Genomic DNA, 22,041 nt, shown 5'->3' with positions numbered 1-22,041 from the left:
GCATTAGTCAAATTTACCTTTCAAAAAAGTTAATCGAGCGCCAGCTTCAATTAGTTTATGCTAATCACGATAAACATTTGTTAAATTCTATATGAATATTAACAATATTTCATTTACAAAACATATTTAAACAATTTGGGCTGGCTATTGCAGCTAACCCCAAACCAGGCAACCAGTACAGCACACAAAAAGAGGGTTTTTGTGCGGTTCAGATTTGCACTTGTAAATTAACGACATCTTGTTTTCCTCATTAGTATTTGATAAATAAAAAACGTTCTGAGTTATGCATGCTTCGCTGTTTCTCTAAAAGAGATTGTTTATGAGGCTAGACAACTATGAGACGTCATAAATCCAGATACCTCCTACATTATGAAAAGTGTGTACTGTGTGAAAAGGTAGAAACACAAGCAGCGTAGAGTTGGAAGTGTCCACCAGAACTCCTGTGAGAGTGTGAGTTTATGTATTTATGCCAACCTCCTTTAAAGACAGCCATTCATATCCAAGTGTTTGCTTGAGCCCAAAGTTTAAAAAAAAAAAAAAATGAGAGAGGTACGCACAGAGGAGTTTTGATGCATGTGCATACGTGTGAGTTTTGTACGCTTGCATTTGAGTGTGCGTTTAAATAAGGGCACCAACGGGGATACGTGGCAAACATATGTAGGCTTGTGGGGTTCTGCTGAGGTTGATGGGATTACCGTCCAGGCGAACGTCCTCAAGAGCGTTGCGGATGTAATTCAAGTCATGCGGATTGCAGAAGGTGTCCTCGTGCATCATCTGGATATTGTTATTCTGAAAAAACAATGTTTTAAATGTAGCATCTAGGCACATACGTTAAATCTTTTAAATGTTTACATTTGTGTGATAAGTAATTTTACAACAGCAAAGACGTCAGCGTTCATTAAATAACACTATGCAGATTAAAATCTATTTGCAAATGTTAATATTTCAGTTAGAAGGCAAATGCCGTAGATGTCCACAAGGTGGCACTAGTGAGGTGGGAGTACAGGTACCTGTAGGTGCAGAGAGCGCAGACTGTCAGGCAAGGGCACTGGGATGTGGTCTATGTTGTTGTCTGTCAAGTAAAGGTAAAGTAGCCCGGGCATGTCCTGGAAACGGAAAATATGAGCTGATCAATCTTCTCAAACTAAATTATCTAAAGCAGACTTTTAGTTATGAGTAAGAGCAGCAATTCCCATTGAAAGTGGGAGCTTTTTCTTCTGTCTGGTTTTCGTCCACTTTAAACGACCTGTAAATTGTTCCCTCAGGTCTGCTTGAGCAACAGTAGGCATGAGGAACACTATGCAAGGAAAGCCCAGAAATGGGCTTAAGGTAGGCTAAGTGCTCCGCATTTTGACTCTTATTGCTTTTCTTACCTTGAAAGCTTCTCTCTGAATGCCGGTGCTGCCTAGCTGGTTGTGAGAGGCATCAATAAGGGTCATGAAGGGTGGCAGAGCAGGAAGTTGTCTAATACTATTCTCTCGTAATATCAATTCCTGCAGAGCAGGAAGGCCAAAGAAAGCATCATCATCAATTCTGGAAATCCCGTTGCTAGTCAGATCGATCCTCTTTAATTTATCTAGACAACAGAAGACAAAATGATCATTTAGTAAAGTTCATGAAAATTCAAATTCATATTTTAGCATCAAGCTATCGCTATCAGTTGGTGATTAAGCTAACAGATCTGGTTATGAGATACCATTAGACAAACTGCTGTCTATATGAACTAGGCTTTAAGTCAATAGGAACTGTAACCCATTTGCCGCATTATTTATCCATAATGTGATCTATTTCTGAAAGAAACTTTCATATTGACTTGAATTTAGCTGTGACATGATGAAACATACTCAGGTTGGCGAAGTCAGACTTGCTGATCCTAGCAATTTTGTTGTAGCGGGCATAGAAATGAGTGGTTTCTTTGGAAAGGGGAGGAACACGGTCCAGCCTGAGGTCATCACAGTACACAGATCCGACCAGGCAGGTGCAGAGCATACAGGTACCCATACCTTACCACCAAATTAACAGGTGGCATTCAGAAGACAAACAAAAATACATGTTAAAACTCAGAAGTTGTACTGATGCTTATGCCAGTGGCTGCCTGTTTGGAGACATGAGGCAATCATTTCTTGCACTTTTGTATCATATTGTTAAAAAATGTGCTGCATACAGTACTGCAGGAATGTTTATTCTGCTCCCGGAGGGCCACCTTAGCGTAGACTTTAGCTCCATTACCCAGTTAAACAGAATGGAACTAATCAAGGTTCTCAGGAGGACTAAAAAATCTTCCAGCAGATGTGTTGGCACTAAACTCTGCAGGAAGGTGACCTTCCAAGAGCAGGATTGGACACCCCTGCTCCATCTCCAAACTTGGTCCTGGAGGGCTGATGTCTTACAGAGTTTAGCTTCAACCATAATTAAACACAGATGAACCAGCTAATCAAGTTTTTATTAGGCAGGTGTGTTGAGGCAATTTGGAGATAAACTCTGCAGGACACCAGCTCTCCAGGACCGAGTTTGGAGTATCTCTGGTAGCAACAGAATTTCATTAGAAAACACATTGTTTTCACAGGTCTTGAAACTGAGGATACATATTATGGGATCATTTTAATTGCCTTAAGGATGGTTAAATACAAATGAGATACTGACCTGTTACATCTGTGTCAATATCTCTGTCAATATCAGGTATCCCTGACCCTATATCACCCCCAGTCCCCTCCAAGGGAGTGGTCGGGGTAGTTAGGAGTATCTCCTCCTCTTGTTAAACACAACAACATGAAGGTGTTAGGAGACAGATTAGCACATGGACAGGTGAACAACGGAACAGGACAGACAGTGAGTATACTGACACTGAGGAGTTATAATGATTGTTAATGTTATAATGCACACCAAACAAAACAAAATGAATACACATTTAACCAAAGTCAGCCAGTTAAATGAAGTATGTGGGTTTCACAGAGCCTAGAATTGATGGGTGCAACAAAATGTTCAATAGTGATCATAACTCTTTCTAAGCGGTTCTAAACTATTCTTCTAAAAATTACTCCAGTAAGTTGTAACCAACACTATTATAGGACATAGTATTAATATCATGGTACTGACCTTCATCTAAGTCAGGTATTAATATTTCAGTGGTGACGACTGGGGCTTCAGTCACCCCAGATTCTTCTGGGATCCCAGACTCTCCTGACTCCAAAGTGTCATCAGGCCGTTTAGCCTCTTCGGGGACCTTAGACTCTTCAAACTCATCAAAGGGTCCAGGCTTTTCAGGGACCACAGGCAGCAGAGAGATCTCAGGCTCACCAGACTCCTCAGGTACACCGGAGATCACAGGCTCCCCAGACTCCTCAGGTACACCGGAGATCACAGGCTCCCCAGACTCCTCAGGTACACCGGAGATCACAGGCTCACCAGACACCTCAGGCAACCCAGAGATCACAGGCTCCCCAGACTCCTCAGGTACCCCAGAAATCACAGGCTCCCCAGACTCCTCAGGTACCCCAGAAATCACAGGCTCTCCAGACACCTCAGGCATCCCAGAGGTCCCGGACTCTCCGGACATCTCAGGCATCCCAGAGGTCCCGGATTCTCCAGACACCTCAGGCATCCCAGACATCCCGGATTCTCCAGACACCTCAGGCACCCCAGAAGTCCCGGATTCTCCGGACACCTCAATCATTGTAAAGGTCCTGGATTCTCCAGACACCTCAGGTACCCCAGAGATCCCAGACTCTCCGGACGCCTCAGGCACCCCAGAGATCCCAGACTCTCCTGATATTTCAGGTACCCCAGAGGCCCCAGGCTCTCCTGAAATCTCTGGAACCCCAGGTTCACCTGATATCTCAGGTACCCCAGAGATCCCAGGTTCTCCTGACAACTCAGTTACCCCAGAGGCCCCAGACTCTCCTGACACCTCAGGTACTCCAGAGGCCCCAGGCTCTCCTGATATCTCAAGTACCCCAGATACCACAGGCTCTTCAGAAACATCAAGAACCCCAGAGGCTGAGGGCTCCCCTGACACTTCAGGTAACCCTGAAGCTCCAGACACCCAAGAGATTCCAGACTCCTCAAAATCCCCAGAGGCCTCGTGTGGAATGGTTTCAAGCGTCACGTGGAGCTCCTCCTCTTGTGAGAGACAAGGTGGGGTGGCAAGAAAGAAATTAGCCTCCTCAACAGTAAATGAGAGGAAACAGCATGACAGCAATGCTGGCAATGATTACCAGTTACCCATTTTGGATCATCATTTTAACCAATACAAAACAGTTAAATGGTTGTAAATTACAGATTATGACTATCTGCTTTAAAACTCTCAGAAAATCCCTCCCCACTATCCACAGATATTGTGCTGAAGTAATCAAGAATCCTCTTAAGCTATACTATCAGAAAAAAAAAAACATACAAAAATTGTAAGAGGATGTCTAATATGCATCATTTAAAGGTAGATAAGGTACAAGATTACTGCCCCAGGGACAAGCTGCTGTACCCCTAAAGGTACAATTTTAACACATTTTTTTTCTGACAGTGCTAGGCAACTTTCAGTCCTGGAGGGCAACGGTTCTGCTGAGTTTAGCTTCAACCCTAGTCAAACACACCTGCCTGTAGCTTTCTAGTGATCTTGAAGACAGTAATGAGCTTGTTCAGGTGTGTTTGATTAGGGTTGGAGTAAAACTCTGCAGGACAGCGCCCCTTCAGGATCGAAGTTGCCCTGCCCTGGTGAAAACACATAAAGCAAATCTAAGTCCTGAGTACTGACCTCCACCTGAGATCAATATTATGCCTGAACCAGAAAGCCCAGAGTCTCCAGAACCAAGGTCCTCTGAGTCCACAGACCCTGATATGTCACCAGAGGCCCCAGAACCTCCAGAGCCCAAAGGCTCTCCAGAACCGGAAGCTTTGTCATCAAGTAAGTCTCCAGAGCCCAAGTCACCAGAACCCGAAATGTCCCCAGAAATCTGAAGGATGTCAATGGGCGTCAGACGAAGCTCCTCCTCTTGTTCAAGACAAGGTTAGGTGTTAGAACAGTTATTAGAATTAGACATACACTTAGAACCATATGGACTGGTTCAGTAAACACTATGAGTGATGAATATGATGCACATAAAAAGCAAGTTAAAGAATTAAAACACATTTAACCAATCACATAACCAGTTAAATGGAACAACAGCATGATGAAACAGTTGGCAGGCTAGTCATGACAATTAGTAGTGTGTGCATTTGTCCATGCATGGTACAGACCTCCCTGTGCACTAGGGCCCATCAGAGTCCCTGACTCCCCAGACCCTGATGGAATAAGCTGAGGCTTTATGGGTATTTCCTTGTCTTCTCTCCCCTCAACTGTCCTCCGTTCTTCATGCTCCACCTCCTCTTCTTCCTCCTCCAGTGAGGCATGATGTGAAGGATCAATATCCTCATCAGGGCTCAAGGTGCCAATCTCTATCTGCAAGAAGAATTTAGGTCAGAACACTCATTTTTGTTATGTTACAAAGCCTTTCAGACTATCAACGGTTTAAATAATTGTGGTCTAAAGTGCTTAAAGTAATTTAAAGTGCTGGTTTAAAGCATGGAGAAACTAATCACCTTACTCTGCTAGGGTATCCAATACTGCTTCAGTACTGGAAACAGAGGCATAGCTACCGGGGGGGGGGGGGTGCATAGGGCCCAGAGGCTGAGAGGTGCCCAACAGAGGGTGATTCAGCATTTTGAGGGGGCCCCATTGCAAATTCTGTGCAATGGGCCCAGAATCCTTAGCAACTCCACAGCCTAGAAGGACTCCTTCAGGTGGAGTTTAGCTCTTAAACACAACTGAACCAGCTAATCAAAGTCTTTGGGATCACTCAGAACTTCTAAATACTCAGAACTAAAATATGTAGGATGTTGGCCCCCCCCATGAGTGTGACTGAACACCCTTGAGCTATACTGAATTGTTCACACCACAGATGGTTTTAAAAATATCCCAGCTACAAACTATTTATTCATTAGGCATCTGTTTATTCTACTAAAGCATAAAAGTCTTGCAGACACATTAACACATTTAAGTGTAACAGTAAAAGGTGTGTCTCAGCAAATGGCTCCACCATTGAAAGAGAATAGGCTTTTCACTGGGTATCGGCCTATTCATTCAAAGCATTCAAAGTCATCCTCTTCCTTATAAATGCTAATTGTTGCTAGGTATGAGACAAACAACATTGATGTGCTGATTTTTAAATCTATTTGCTTTTCATTTACTCTGCATACGTTGTAATGTTGACTAGCTCTATCAGCTTTTTTGTATTCGATTCCACTACAATCCAGAGTGGGGAGCTGTGAAACCATTCACAGTCTCATCTGTAAGCAGCTGCTATTCTCCAGAAATGGTCCTTGTGGAACCAAGACATACATGGTAGCAGAAAAATACATATTTCTGCCCATTTTTTTACCAGAGTGTTCAGTTAACTTTAGATCTCAGTTGTCTTACAGAATGGTCAACTTGAACCTATTAAAACTAAATCATTTAAAAAAAAAATACAATTGTTAATCTGTAAAAAAGTCATTTTATTAAAATGCACGACTACACTACTAATTCTGTCAACAGTCAGGTATGAAGGCAAATAGCCAAAATCTACCAGTGCTGAGAGTCTGTAAAACAACAAGCCTTTGAGAGGCCTTGCTTGGAATATGCTTGCTTTTTATACAACAACCTAGCCAAACACGCAAAGCCAAAGGCTAAAAGGATGGCTAAAAGGAATCAGCAATGTATAAAGCAATAAACAGTGCCAGTGACTCATTTCAGATACCGCGACGCATGAGAGCTTTCTGGAACCGCTACTAAAATCTATTCTACAGCCGCCAGTCCTGTGACTCACAAGCTTGTCAGCACTTTGTTCTTTAGACAAATGTCTAAAGGTAGACAAATGATGATTTTATAAAGTAATGTACATTATATAAGTGCTGTGTAAATTTGCAAGCATTTTTATATTTCTGTTGCAGAAGCAACGCAACAGTTTGTTTTATACTTTTACACAAAGGGTCATTAGGTTCAACTGAAAAGTAGTTTTATATTTTCACTTGTGTGCCTTTATGCTTTTCAGAAAAATGATTCACAAAGCATCAGAAGCAACATTTCATAATACAAATACATCTGGACATACATTATATGTCCTTGTTCATACATGCATTTACACAGAGAAATACAGGCACCTACAAGCACTCTTACATGTTCAAACAACATTAACCTGGTTATGTAAGACAAATTTAGTCAAGTTTGTTTACATTAATAAGTTTTAACCAGAAATCTAAATAAAATACATGTCTGAAATTGCATTTCTTAATGATATTAAGAAAAAAACTCTCCATATGGTGAGGAACAACAAACATTCCCACACTTTATGAAACATTCATAATATCCTGAAAAGTTGAAAATGAAGAGCCTTACACAAGGAAAATGTGTTGTAACTCACAAGTGTGCTTTTGATTGTGGGTTTAACTACATAACATTCACATCAGGATCAAGTTAAGTCTCTTGGCTTCAGTGTAATTCTTCTAAAAGTGCATCTTGCCTTGTGCCAGTCAAACATAGTTTTAGCCCAACTTTTTTTCCATGCTGAAGATGATCTACTGGTTGTTGTAGCTCGCGTTTCACTGAATACATTTCTTCATACCTACAGCTTAACTTCTGGCTATCAGACCTGGAGCACTGGCCAGTTTACAACAACATTTCTTTCAAAAGCATGTATAATAACACCAGACATTCCCAAAATAATGTTCTTAACTAAAACATTCCTTTAAAATGAAAATATTTTCTATGTGGATGCTACTACAAATGTAATTTAGGAAATGACAACCAACTAGACAGTAAGTATTGGCTTAGTAAGTAAATGAATGTTTTTTGTGCATCCAGCCAAAAAAAAAGTCGCTTAAGTAAAATAATCTGCCGTACAAGTATGACTAGTGTAGTACAACTATTGATTAGGAGTGTATTTCAGTAAAAATGCCCGTGTCTACCTCTCATTCCATAAGGTTGTGCCAGTGGAAAATTCAGTTGAGAACATTTTACGTTCAACAACATCTGGTCTGTCCATCACACATATGATATGTCCAAGAAAAGTATTTGCTGCATTAAAAAAAGAATGATAAATCAGTCTGACACACTGAACTTTGCTGCACCAGTAGGCCTCTCTGTTCATAAGCAGTTCTTTAAATCAAGTACAAGAACAAAAACTAACCTTTGAATGCAAATGATAAAGTATGTCACAAACTGACTTTGACAGCTTTGCATAATAAAAGGCCAAACTGCTGAAAATGATGGTTCTTGTGAAGTTTCACTTCACTGAGAAGGGACGAACATTAGTATGCACAACCGAACACTGATCTGAAATCAGAGAGGATGAGTGTATACAGGCCCACATGCCCTCATTGACCGACCCTGAAGCACAGCAGCTGGGTTTCAAACCAGTTTCTAAATGAAAATCATAAACCAAAGACTGACATAGCTGGATGCTATTATCCTCAGGAACATTTGGATCAGCAATGCAAATGAAAAGTTGTCAAACACCCTAAAGCAAAACTGCAGAAATACATTCCTGCATGACAACTAGAACCGAGTCCAGTGCTTGAACGTTAGCCATCTCAACAGACTGGAGGAAACTAATGAATATGCAGAGAGAGGAATCAGTAATCAAAGTCCAAATATGAAAAAGGCTTGATTCAGAACAATTAGATGAGATATATATTGGAAAGTAGTACTTTTACTTGCTTGTTTGAAATTAAAGAGTTCAGGCACTAATGCAAATACCCATATCAAGAGCATTTAACCAGTTTCTAAATTGAAAACTTGAAAGACTCTCTCACCTGCGGTTCATCAATTCCATCGTAATAGTCATAGGAATCATCGCCATCCGGATTCAGGTCTAAATCCACATTGTTGTTGTCATATTTATCTAGTTCTGCTTGTCTGGCGTATCGGCGGGGAGAGGCTGCCACCACACACAGGACCAGGAGTCCCCACATCAACCTCAGCGTTACCATCTTCCTGCTAGACACAGAATCAGATGGATTATTAGTCTGGTGAGATCTTAAAATGACAAGTGTCAACCTCATAAAATATCTTTGATTTCTGATCATTTAAAAAAATATAACACACATTGGGAGGTAAATTTACATCAACAAGAAGCTTAAATCATGGACTTTGGCTCACCATACACTCTGTAAGATTGGAGAACTCGGTATTTATTACCAGGATGCAGGCAGCCAGTAATACTGAAATACAAACCTCTAAAGTCTTTTGCTTACTTGCGAGAGCCAAGAAGCCACCGACTAACCCAGCAGCCATCTTGAATGCACTCAATGACTGCTTTGTGTGTTAAAGTTGAAAGGTCACAGGTGAGATGCCTAACATCATAAAAGGTGTTTATTTAAACAAAATGATAACCTATAGCATTTTTTATTATTTGTAAAGTTTGTTTATTCATTTTCTAAGGTGTACATTTTTTATGTGGTTCCATGAGGAACCTTTAACATCTATGGAACATTTGCACAAAAGGTTCTTTATAGTGGAAACAAGTTTTTGAAATATTCTTAACAGTACGAAAAAAATGTTTTTGTATAGGAGCTGTACACTAAAAGGTTCTTCGGGAAATCCCCACTCTTTGGGATCTTTATTTTTAAGAGAGCTATCGCAAAACTATACTAACTGACAGAAAATAAAACATTATTTTCACCTTGTCATCAGCTGACCCAGAGGAAATCTGCAGACGTTTTTCCGTTTTTCTGTGCTGATTTTGGGGGGAAATTCTGCTGACTGGATAGAAGTCTGGGAGCAGATTCCACATGGCCCTAATCATAAGTTCTTAATAACTAACAATATCCAAAACGCAATGTCAAAATGTTTAGTGCTGACTGTAATTGTAACTGTAACATTAATGAAATATTTCATTGGGCTATCATGACTTGCGCACTTCCAAAAGAACAGTTAACCCAAAAAGATCATCATTTACTCGTTTGAAACCTGAGTTTCTTTCTTATATTGAACATAGAAAAAGATATTTTGAAAAATGCCGGTAATCAAACATTCAATGCTCCCCATAGTATTTCTTTCCCTACTATGGAAGTCAATTAAAATATCTTCTTTTGTGTTCAACATAAGAAAGACTTATACAGGTTTAACATGAAGGTGAGTAAATAATGACAAAATTTTTATTTTTTGGTCAACTATTCCTTTTATCCCTCATATTTTGTTGTCAAACCCAAAATAATCTGAGATATATACATTTCTTATGAATGATAAGAGGCTCGGAGGAAAGCAATGACCAGCTGGAGTGGAGGAAGAGCAGGCTGTACTTGATGGGCAGACCAAGTTCTGGTCCTCGGGGTGAGACGGAGAGAAAAAGAGAGGGAGAGCTTTGACAGAGCCCCTTTATGAGTGTTTGACTCTACACTCAGGTTCAAAATTCCACCGAGGTTTGTGGACAGCATGGCAATGAGTTACGATCTCTCTGTATCTCTCTCTCTCTTTCACACACACACATCCACGTAACTCTCCATGAAAGGCTATTTTGGGCCGTAGCTGCACTCTAGAAACCACTGCATTTTTTAGACATAAATCAGTTCCCTGTGATTTTCTGACTGCCAATCAACACGTCACATCATGAATACAGATTACATAGTGGTGATATCAATTATATCTTGCAAACTAATTCAGTCTGTGTCTGTGAAAAAAAGTCTCACAGTAGAGCTTCAGTGTACTAGTACCTGACAGCTTGAGCTGGGAAATACTGAAAGAGGGACTATGCTTGACACAGAGCTCGGCTTTTACCCACTCTCAAGAGTGTTTGCAGTGCGTAGACCCCGTGTGAGTTTGTGTGTGTGAGAACTAACTATCCCAATGTTGTTTTTGGCTCTACCCAACAGCATTCCACACACTCATTGATTTTACAGTTTCTTCTTCTCTAGTGGATCTGCCAATATTGGCAAATTTATGACTTATTCACTTCCAAGAAGCCAAAATGCATAAATATATAAACACTGCAGCTTAATTAGACACATATTACAGACATACCTACTAAATCTCATCTGTTTGGCAATTACTGTCATAACTAATCTGCAGACTTAAAAGTTTCTATAATATGGCTCTTGACCTGAACAGATTGCATTAAGAGTCTGTCCTATCACATTTTCTGCAAACACTCATACTTTCATTGGTATCTTAAAAAAAAAAAAAAAACTTTTAAAAATCAAGCACAAACATCATCACACCCAAAACAAACTAAGGAATAGTAAACTGACCAATAAAGAACACATAAATTGCCATCATGACCACACAGATGACCTGTTAACCCACTTAAAACGGTTGTAAATCACTGCAGTTTCAACGTAAGATTCATAAAGATGATGGAAGTATTATATAATCAAAACCAGAAATCCACAAACAAAAATTAAAGGAAAAAAAAAAAAATGAAAGCCTCAGTAAAGTCAGTCAGGTGCACTTTAACTATTTTAACTTCGTTATTACAAGAACTACAAGAATATTTATGAAGGCTGTGGTGTGCAGACAAAATATAAAAAAATGAAAGCCTCAGTACAGTCAGTGAATTACATTTTAGCTTTTTTTTAGCTTAGCCTCAGTGGCCACCACTGAGGCTAAGTAGCGGACGGGACCCCAAGAAGCCCTTAGGTCCGGTCCCTGCTGTAAAGCATAGCAGAGGAACATACAGTAGAACCCTTACCTCTTTCTCCTCCTGTCCCAAATGGTCCTGTTCTTCAGCTCGGACAGGCAGAGGGCTGGTGGGCCTGGCCAATGGCAACGGGTCACTCACGGCGAGTGTGTAACCTATGTGTGGATGCTTCTGGGTGTGCGTGACGTGTACGTGTGCACACACTCCCAGACCCGTGTGCCCTACCTGTCCGTATGTGTGAAGGTAAGAAGTGAGACTGAGAAAAGGGAGAAATCGAGTTTTGGTCACATCTACAGCAGCGCCCACCCCATACCACACTGCATCACACGCACACACACGAACGGACACACAATTTGCACACTGACAGACCCCCAGCTGCGAAAATCCTTTAATCCCCTTACAACCATCTTTCTTTTTTGTTTCCTGAAGAGACACATAAGTTATTCAGTCCTAAGTTTGAGATATTTGTCTTCCTTTTCCTGAGGTGAGCGCGAGGCATACTCTGCTTTCATGTAGGGATCTGCCGGGCCCCGGCGCACAATGGGCCCTCTGTGAGGCTTCTCTGTTGAGAGGTGGAAAAGGCCTCCATTCTGCTGTGCGCCAGGACTTGGTGCTAAAACTCTGCTTAGTGCAGAGATGCACTGCAGAAAACCTGCTAACCTATCAGGAAGTGCTGTACAAGTGCCTGCTTCATGATCGGTGGGATGTTTTTACAGGCCTCAGTCTATTTTTCCATACTAATTCTCTTTCTCTTCAACTCAGTAATCATATTTCTGCTGAGTCACATGAAATGAGGACTGGGACTGTATAGCAATTCAAATTTTTTAATGACATCTGACATATACTGCGTTTTGTTTCAGTTTGGCACTGTCACTGACAGTCTTCTCACTTTGTTTGATTATATGTGACATTTATGGGTGTGCGAACATCTCTTTTATGCTACTATCTGCCACCTTCAATTATATATATGCAAGTATATATTTAATTACTAATACATTATTTAATTACAGCCTGTTTTATATAGTTGAGCTTTAATGGACACCAAATGCACCAGAACATTTCTTAGCTGGATCATGCATTAAATCAATATCCGTGCAAACCTACTGGATAGTGCCAAGGAAGTCCATTTACTTGCACGATCAATTTAAGCTGCACAGCCTTGCACTGTGTGGATTTAATGTAAAACAGTCCGTTATTTCTAAAGTCAGCGTAACAGATGCAACCAAAAATATATGCACGGGGCCTTGCAGGATAAATGAAGCTTTTGTTTCAGCTGATACCCAGGTACTGTACACTCACTCTTTGTCTTTGTCAGATGTGTATAAATATTTAAAAGAAACTGTTCTAGAGTCTTCTATTGCACACTGTTTTGTTTTAAAATGTTTTTGCAACCACAAAGCTTTTGGACCATAAATATGTGCTGGCAGTATTTCTCACACACCACATTCTCATGAGAAGTTTTCCAATGCATCTGAAAATCTTAAACAAACCGATTTAAATAGACGGGAATTGCTTTTGCTGGAACTGAATGTTTAGCTACAACTGAGTGGTAGTTATAATAAATCACAAATTTTATCACAAGTTAAATTGCATGTGGTTTATAAAGAGGTTACCAGCTTGGCTGCTTGGCTACTTGTCTACTTTGACAAATGAATCAGTGACAATGCAGAGACAGTTGAAACCAGTTTAATCCAGAACACCAAAAAAAAGGTAATGTCATCTTATCTTTTCCCTCCTCTGACAATCCGAATGGTTCTCACAGTTTGCAGTGATAAATGAAAACATGAAAAATAATTATCACATTTGTGCGTTGAAAAAGGAATGTTCACATTATTTTTATACTCTAGAGAAAAATACATTTTAAAATCAGTCTAGAAGGTTCTGGTAGTACCATTGTCAACTGTTAAATTGAAAGCATATTTATACATCACAGTAGATCACAGTACTTCTTCCTGTCCTAAAATGACTCTTCTCTCAATATTAATGTTACTCTAAATATTGATTGGATATTGAATACAAAGACACAACGCAATATTAAAATGTAGAAATAAACTTACTTTTTAAAAAATAGTACATGTCAGTACATGTCAATCCTTATAACAGAGGCAAGAGTAACCATGCATTCAGTGAAGTCAAATAAACCACCCTATGTACTAAATTCACTACCAAAAAATTGGCTCCATAATCAGACCACAACTCTTCTGTCCAAAAACCTCCAGAATGGTGTGGTGAGGTAAAACTGTAATGCTGAGATTCTGCACAGGATGGGGAAATTACATTACTTGGAAGTTAGGAAATTGTTTTGGAGCTTTATTCATTATACAGAACATTTAACAGATAATGGTGTTTCCCATAAAGCAGGCCTGCTAGTTTTTAATACGTATGAAATTAAGAAAGGCACAGTGGTTTTATAATACAGCCATGAGAAACCATCTATAAATACAGTCTCATGGATTTCTACCCTGCTGAAAAGACCAAAACAGGAGACCACCTGAATATGTTGTATTTTTGATACCAGTATCCCCACCAGCCTTCAGCAGGGCTTTCTTGGTCAAAAGCTTTATCAGCTTAGCTAGACCAGCACAAATGAACCTGGACCAGCATGGAAATTCATTCTAGTCTTAACTGGTCTTTTCAGCAGTGTACAGTTTTCAATATCTATTTTCTGGCTTTGCAAATAAATAGTCCTTTTTTGAACCCTTTTCAAGTGTTTTAGTTTCCATACATTTTCAGGTCTGGTAAATAAAATGGACAGGATGTTGTGGCATCCTTATATGACAATAGCCCTGAGGAGACGGAAACACATCATCAGCTCTCGAGGAATAGGGGGTTTGATCTCATTACCATCAAGGCGAAGGTAACGAAGACGTGGACTCTTCTCATCAAGATAATCCTCGAGTGTACCAGGTGGACAGATGTCAGAGCTATTCACACCTATGGAAAGTACAGAAAAAAATACACATCTTACTGATAAAGTCATAGACATGCAGGCACAAAAAATTGAGAGCCCTGCACATTATTAATGTGCCATAATTTTTGTCATCAGGACTATCCATAGACAGCCGTACACATCGTCTGGACATGGACACGGCTGTGGGCGAGATGGAGCCTTAAGGCGGCTTCCTTGCTGCCCAGTCAGTCAATAACTTAACAAGTGGTGTTTTGTTTGTTAGGTACCTCCTAAGGAAACCGCTTTCAGGTTTCCAAAAAGTCTGTAGAACCTTATCGAAGCAAGTACTGACTGCATTTCTTATTTATTGGCAGAAATGAAGTCATATGCTTTGAATACAATCATAGTAGGGGTTGACCAATTATTGGCCTGAGGTGCATTTCCCAAAAGCAATGAAATTTTAGTTCCATTGAACTGTATTGGTAACGACAGAACTTGCGCCCATAGTTGCTTTTGGTAAGAGGCACTCCTGGCCGATTATCGGCACAGATATTTTATGGTTTATCGTACTGGTCATTTTCAAAACTGATTTGCAGATAAAATAATTCAAAAGCATTTAAAGAAAGTTTTTGTCAGAGCCTTTGTTGTTCTTAATTTTGACATAAATTTTCATTTTTACACCAGACATATATATCAGTTCAAAATATCGGTTATCGGTCATCTTCGCCATCCGCTCAACAAACACATATAGGTTGACCCCTAAACCATAGTGTGACCTTTGTCCAGAAATGTGCAACAGTCTTTTGCTAATTACAAAATGATTTAGCAAAACATATAAAGAAAGTCAGTACATGTACAGAACTTTAGTTGTGGACTTACTCTTAATCTTATTGTGATCCAGATGCAGGTGTTCCAGGCCAGAAGAGATAACGGGTATCTCTGTGAGCTGGTTGTGAGAAAGCTGTAGATCCAGGATGCTGGAAAGGTTAAACACATTTTTTGGGATACCCCCATTAGCCAGCTTATTGCGGTTGAGTCTGAGAGACACCACTTTGGGAAGACCCTTGAAGTACTCAGCCGGAATCTTTTCAATGTTGTTGTTGTCCAAAAAGATCTGTGTGGTTGTGGGTGGAAGGCCAAGGGGCATGGTATTTAGCTGATTCTTTGCTAAATTGATCTGGATCAAGTTGTTGAGGCCTTTCAGATTGACCTCAGTTACAGCATCATCCTGTAGCTTGTTGCCTTGCAGATCCAGCAAGGTGAGACGGTCCATTCCAGAGAAGACACCGGGTGGGATCTTTGAGATTCTGTTTCGGGAGAGCCGTAACTGCTCTAATTTGGCAGGCAGAGGAGATGGAATGGAAGACAGCAAATTGTCTTCCATGTAGAGGTGTACGAGGTTGGACATACCCTTTAGAGCATCTGCCTCCAGGCCTTCGTTTGTGATTTTGTTACGGTTCAGGTTGATCCACCTTAGTTGTGTGGCGTTGCGCAGAGCGTCGGCTGACAGGACATCAATCAGGTTGTTCTGAAGGTACAGGTACCAGGTGTAGGGAGGGATGGCAGGTATGAGTTTCAGACCCTTGTTGTCACAGTAAACAGCATTGGGGAAACTTGGAGGGCAGTGGCATTCTTTAGGACAAGCCTGGATCTGGGAGATAAGGTGCTCATATGGAACTTCTTCAGAGCGGACTTGGCTGACCAAAAGTAGGCCCACAAATACAACCATGAGCCACTCCATTGTTAGGTTTAACCTGAAAAAAGAATGCACAAAAATTGCTTTTAACAATGTTGAAACCATGTTGTCACAGGGCCTGGACCAATGTTTGTCCCCCATACTAAGAATAGCCAGAGATCCACTCTACATTACCTCAGGTTCTCTCTAATTCGATAAAGTCATTGACCAAAAATTAGGAACATCCTCTAGTTAAGATTATCATTCCCTGTGTCTTCATGTTCTAAGTAGCAATCCTCTTAAACTTAGAATATGCTGCCAGGTCAACCTTAATTGACTTAAGCCTGGCACAGTGCTACTCATCTCCATTCAGAAGGCAAATCTTGGTCTCTGGGAAACATAGGGATTCAGGTATGTCCTGTTTCTGAATGCAACAAGATACAGCAAGAATGGCATGCTTTTTAACAAGACCTGGCCCTTAACTTAACAAACTGCTTCAGTTTGTTCAATCAAAGATTCCTTGTCTTTTAAAACATTCCTATCTATCGAATGCAAGTTTGAGCTTTGTCAAGTGTGTATTCAAGAAATAAAATGTCCCATCTGGTTTAAATTTTTGGTCCTGCGCTTTGGAGATCATTTTCTATGGGCAGTAGCCTCACATTAAACCAGACAGGATCAAAGAGAAGCCCTGGATACCTAGTAATCAGGTGAGGTGGAACGAGCTTCACATGTAAATATCTCTCTTTTAAATCATGACTTCCATACTGGCATTGCAGAACCAGTTCTGTGGACAAGTGCATCCAAAAAAACAGCTGAAAACTTTAGTGCAAGGGTGCCCAAACTCGGTCCTGGAGGGCCAGTGTCCTGCAAAGTTTTGATCCAACTTGACTCAACACACTTGCCGGAAAGTTTATAGTATGCCTAGTAAGTTTGGACCTAGAGAGCTGCAGTCCTGCTGCACAGTCCTTGGAGGTCAGCTCCAACCCTAATCAAACATACTCAAACAAGCTAATCAGTGTCTTTAGAATTACTAAGGCTATAGACAGGCAAGGGCTTTTTTCCATAGTGGGAGTTGAACACTGCAGGACTGCAGCTCTCTCAGGTCCAAACTTGCCTACCCCTATTCTATAGGCTTTCTATTGATATGGAAGATGTGGACACTATCTTATACTTCAACTGCACACTACCATTGCACAAATGCTAGAGTCTTACCTTTATCTTCTTGGAGCGCTTCTACTGTATGTCTTGCTGCGGGTACAGATGCCTCAATTCTGAGCTACTTCGCCCTGTCCTGCCCCTATTTGTAGTGTCAATGGCGTCTCATGATCCCTTCACAGACAGACACACTGGACACAACCTTTGCCAATCATAGCCTCTCGAGATCAAGAGTCATAATCCTGGGAGGATGGACAGTGATTAAACCAGCATGCTTGTCAAAAGAAGACATGGGCCTTGGCCCACTTAGAATTAGGCTAATACAGGCCTATAAACCATGCTGGAGTCTTTGTCATTTTCTTCATCACCCACCAAAACAACACCTGCCTCCTGCTTTTCGAGTAAACAAATGTCTCGATCTGATCACTGAGTTAATGAATCTGAGTTGATCTATCTGTCTATCTATCGATCTATCTATCTATCTATGCATCTATACATTTCCTTAATAAGGACTCCCAGTTTGACTGGTAAATGACAACCGATTTGCTTTATTTTCAGATATGTTTACAGTTGCCAAGTGAGTAATTAGAAAAAACTGCACGTTTATTATTTAATCTGCATAATCGCCAAAATTCGTGCACTAGTCTGGATTTAGAGGCTGATTTAAAATCACCACAGGTAGCAACCTATGGTGTCGTTGTTTGACTGCCAAGCATTGATCTTGTTGTGTCATAACTTGCTCTCAATTCCACTGACGACAACAACTACTTACTCTGTCAATGTGATCCCCTGTAATGGGCTCCTCCAGTTGAAATCTACAACCATTAGTAATCCAGTCTATTATCCAGCATCTCGTGTCTAGGATGGTGCTGCTCTACGTTACAACCAGTGGACTAAAGGGCAAGGAGTTTAAACACCAACCTAATCCAATTACAGAACTCAAATCCTATTATTCACAGGAACCTAAAGAGCTCTAAACACGGAATACGTCTGTGTCAAGGTCTACAACACTAAATCGGCAACTAAGAGCATTAAGCTGCGAAATACAGGACATGACAAGAGGTCATCTTTAGGCCAGCAATTAACATCTATCTGTAGGAGGTTTAAGCCTTTTAAAATACTCTGTATCTTGGATATCTGTTCATTCCAATGATGGCTTCAATACATGCAGGAAAAACTGTGACTGATACATCATTGAAGTCATTGACGACTTGCTACTCTGTAAGTGTCTGAGCCCAAGATCACACTACAAGACTAAACCTTGTCACCCTATTGTGTTTAAGCTCCAGATCTCTAATGTCTGCACCTGTGAGACTAGACATGGCTTACAGATTGCAGACTGGATTTTCTAGTCACCCAGTCTTCAGGTGGACTGTTGTAACTAATGTGAGAGCAGCAAGTCAGGGATTAAACAGTCTTGTCCATTGCTTATGATCAGAAACTGTTCAATGCTAATGCTAACTGTTAAAAATTTGAGGGTATCTTTATGACACCACACTAGGCAACTAAACTTGTTGAGCTCTGAGACTGGTAAACAATATTTGAATGTTCTTTGTGGTTAATTAATATGTTTACTAGTAAAATGCTTAATTTACCAACATCTTTGAATAGAAAAGAACATTATGGAACAAGAATAAAATCCATCATAGATGGTAAAACCTATGACTGTAAAATGACATAGCCTGCTGAACATTTAGGCTTCACCTAAAAGAAAACACATGCTCTCAAAGAGATTTAATTTCCTGTTTGGGGCATTGTGTCTCAGACAGTTATGTTAATTACAGAGAGTTTCACATTTGGCTCTGGCTCTATGGCTAGTGAGCCGTCCAAATGCCCACTGCCCAATTTCACATCTTTATGCTTCTAGGAAACAGAAAACTTTGAAATGAAATTTTCTGTATCATCTAATTGTTTTAGCCAACATCAAAAAGGTGCATTATTACTATTTTCAGTAGAAATTATATTTAGAGGATCTGCTAATGCTAGCTTTACCAAAAAAATAAACTAATTAAACTTGCTTACACAAGCAAAATCTAAGACTTTTCTTTGTCCTGCTACCATGGCATGGGGTGATATGGTCATACCATAGTATTTTGATCTACACCATATTTAAAAAATACCATAGTGCTATCATGGTAAATATCTAATATTATTTTTGTGTTGTATCACACAACTTATTTCAATGTAAGTAACTAGATACCAGTACATATGTAATACATATACATTTCATGTTCATGATCCTGTAGCTGGCTATTACAACTTAATATATTTTTCTCAATTACAATTAAAATTCAAAATTCATTATCTTATATGAAGACATGCAGCAGAAGTACATAAGGAAAATATAAGCAATTCAATATTTGACAGAAAAACCATGAACCCCCTACACCCACCACCCACTTCCCACCCGTCACCACCACATAAGTTAAAAAAAAAACAAAAAAACAACAACAACATCATTACCTGCTCATCTCAGTCATAGAGCTGATTTTAGTTTGTGCAGGTGGAGGCAAATTGGGTTCTGGTTTTGGGGTTGCAGTCAATCTCTTGGTCCTCCTGCGCTCCTCTCCAGTTTAAGTCCAGTCTGCCGTTTCTCCCACTTTCTTTCTGGCCCGGACATGCATCAGAAGACACAGCCTTATTAGATTACTATTGTTAGCGGTGTAAGTTCCCCAAGGCCAAACCTTTGACATCAGCTGGTGAGCTTGAATAAGTGGGTGTGTGAAAGTTTGAAAGATACGTGTGGAGTTGTCTTTCCGCAAGCGTGCATTGGTTACTTATTGATAGTACAGCACTCTCTTTTTCTCTGTTCTTACTCTTTTCTTTGTGGAGTGAGGGTCTGTGGAGCCTCGGGAGGTGGGGGACCCTGGCAAACATGAAACCCTCCAAACAGTTGCAGGTGGCTTCGAGACATTTAACCCTTTCTTTGCAATGGACATATCTCATCTCCATCCCTCATGACTTTAGGGATCTTTTACACCTTGTTAAACTAGGCCACCCTTGGGCAATGCACATCATCTGGCTGTCATCTTGCACTAATGGAGACTCGTCCCAACCCGTAAAAGGACGAATTAAGCTGGAATGCAAAAACTGGTGATGTTAGAGAGTTAATCCTGCACTCATACCATATCCCAGCAGGTCCCTCTCTCTCCTTGAGTTGCACAAAGCTTTACAGTGAATGGAAAGGCAGTGCGTAGTAACCAGGCGACATCTGTTTCAACATCTGGATCTTGTTGTAGACATTTCAAGATGGAGAAGAGGAAGTGGGATATAGAAGGTCTTTGATTTGGGTAGGACACTGATTTGAAGACCCACTGCACTAGTGAAAAGGAGTACATCTCTGTCGTTTTGAAAGGACGCTATTGTATGGAATAAAAGAGGATTCATGATTTCTGTTCTTAAGTATTTGGGACCATTAAGATCTTACACTTGGTCATACAAAGCAAACAAGCCCTGTCAGATCTACAGATGTGTGACCAAGCCCAAAGAACACAAAAGAAGATTAGTGTCTTATCTATTTGATCTCTGAACGATTAAGTCACAAACTGGTCTGAATCTCATGACATAAAAGAACAACCAAAACTTTTCTCACTACTTTATACACAGAGTTTACAGACTTTATGCAACTTCCAACATTCTTTTGTAGAGTAGAAAAAAATAATGGCAGAACCTTGGTTCTACCAATTGGTTGCTGATTGAAGTGGCAGATCTAAATGAAAGCTTGCAGTCGATTATAAACAATGTGTGGGTTTTTGCAGACTAAATGATTGGAGAAATCTGAGAAAAGTCTGTCATGGAAACATGACAAATTGTGACATTTTTAATTAAAAACTTATGCATGGATGAATTGTTCACAAAAATGAAAATTCTGTCATTAATTACTCACCCTCATGTCGTTCCAAACCCGTAAGACCTTCATCCATCTCCAGAACACAAATTAAGATTTTTCGATCTAAGAGGTAGTAAGGTAGAAAGGTAGTAAAGACATTGTTAAAGACTGACACGGAAGAGAAGAAATTTCTGAATAAAGTTGCAAGTATTCTTGTAGCTTCATAACATTATGGTTGAACCACTCATGTCACATGGACTGTTTTAACAATGTCCTTATTACCTTTCTGGACCTTGAACGTGTCAGTTGCGTTGCTGTCTATGCAGGGTCAGAAAGCTCTTGGATTTCATCAAAAATATCTTAATTTGTGCTCCAAAGATGAACGAAGATCTTACCAGTTTGGAACGGCATGAGAGTGAGTAATTAATGACAGAATTTTCATTTTTGGGTGAACCATCCCTGTAAGATGCATCTAGATGGGCAGGGTAAATTTCCATTTCATGTCGACTTCAAAGATAAATTCCTCTCTCCACAGAGCCGCACAAATCAAGTTTATAACACATGACAACATCACATGTATCAAATAAAAAGCTTTTATTCCCTCAAGTCTTTTTTATGTTCTCACATAGCATGACAGTGCAACAACAGAAAACTTCTGTGTCCTCTTTCTCAAGAGATCAGCTGTAGGAGGACAAGCTAAGAAACATCACTATGGTCTCTTTCCCTCACTGTCTCTCCAGTGTCTAGTAGACGCTGAATAACAGACAGTGGTTTTCTAGCATGACCTCAATTGCACAGCTGACAAGCACACTCACACAAAACACATGACACGACAGCATTCAATTATGTC

General features: G+C 40.2%; 2 protein-coding genes across 6 annotated transcripts; both read right to left on the bottom strand.

Annotated features, from left to right (window-relative positions):
• Positions 1-426: 426 nt before the first annotated feature.
• On the bottom strand, positions 427-11,874 carry epyc (epiphycan). Of its 4 annotated transcripts, none has more exons than XM_051108597.1 (10): positions 11,694-11,874; positions 8,821-9,004; positions 5,230-5,431; positions 4,748-4,984; positions 3,097-4,119; positions 2,644-2,751; positions 1,845-2,003; positions 1,374-1,576; positions 1,011-1,106; positions 427-789 (listed from the first exon to the last, which is right to left on the bottom strand). In XM_051108597.1, exons 2-10 carry the CDS (start codon positions 8,995-8,997, stop codon positions 619-621), a joined length of 2,376 nt encoding a protein of 791 aa, XP_050964554.1. In that variant the 5' UTR covers positions 8,998-9,004; positions 11,694-11,874; the 3' UTR covers positions 427-618. The 4 variants fall into 4 exon arrangements, with proteins under 4 accessions (XP_050964554.1, XP_050964557.1, XP_050964556.1 ...); XM_051108600.1 differs by lacking the exon at positions 11,694-11,874 and adding an exon at positions 9,262-9,306; XM_051108599.1 differs by lacking the exon at positions 11,694-11,874 and adding an exon at positions 9,167-9,296.
• Positions 11,875-13,327: 1,453 nt separating this feature from the next.
• On the bottom strand, positions 13,328-20,140 carry kera (keratocan). 2 transcript variants are annotated; one of them, XM_051107151.1, is made up of 3 exons: positions 19,826-20,140; positions 15,412-16,286; positions 13,328-14,576 (listed from the first exon to the last, which is right to left on the bottom strand). In XM_051107151.1, exons 1-3 carry the CDS (start codon positions 19,840-19,842, stop codon positions 14,413-14,415), a joined length of 1,056 nt encoding a protein of 351 aa, XP_050963108.1. In that variant the 5' UTR covers positions 19,843-20,140; the 3' UTR covers positions 13,328-14,412. The 2 variants fall into 2 exon arrangements, with proteins under 2 accessions (XP_050963108.1, XP_050963109.1); XM_051107152.1 differs by lacking the exon at positions 19,826-20,140 and adding an exon at positions 17,420-17,534.
• Positions 20,141-22,041: the final 1,901 nt, after the last annotated feature.

This window comes from Labeo rohita, chromosome 4 (assembly GCF_022985175.1).
Source record: "Labeo rohita strain BAU-BD-2019 chromosome 4, IGBB_LRoh.1.0, whole genome shotgun sequence".
NCBI lineage: Eukaryota > Metazoa > Chordata > Actinopteri > Cypriniformes > Cyprinidae > Labeo > Labeo rohita.
Note: the sequence above shows the minus strand (reverse complement) of the source record. Positions and strands in the feature narration are given on the sequence as shown.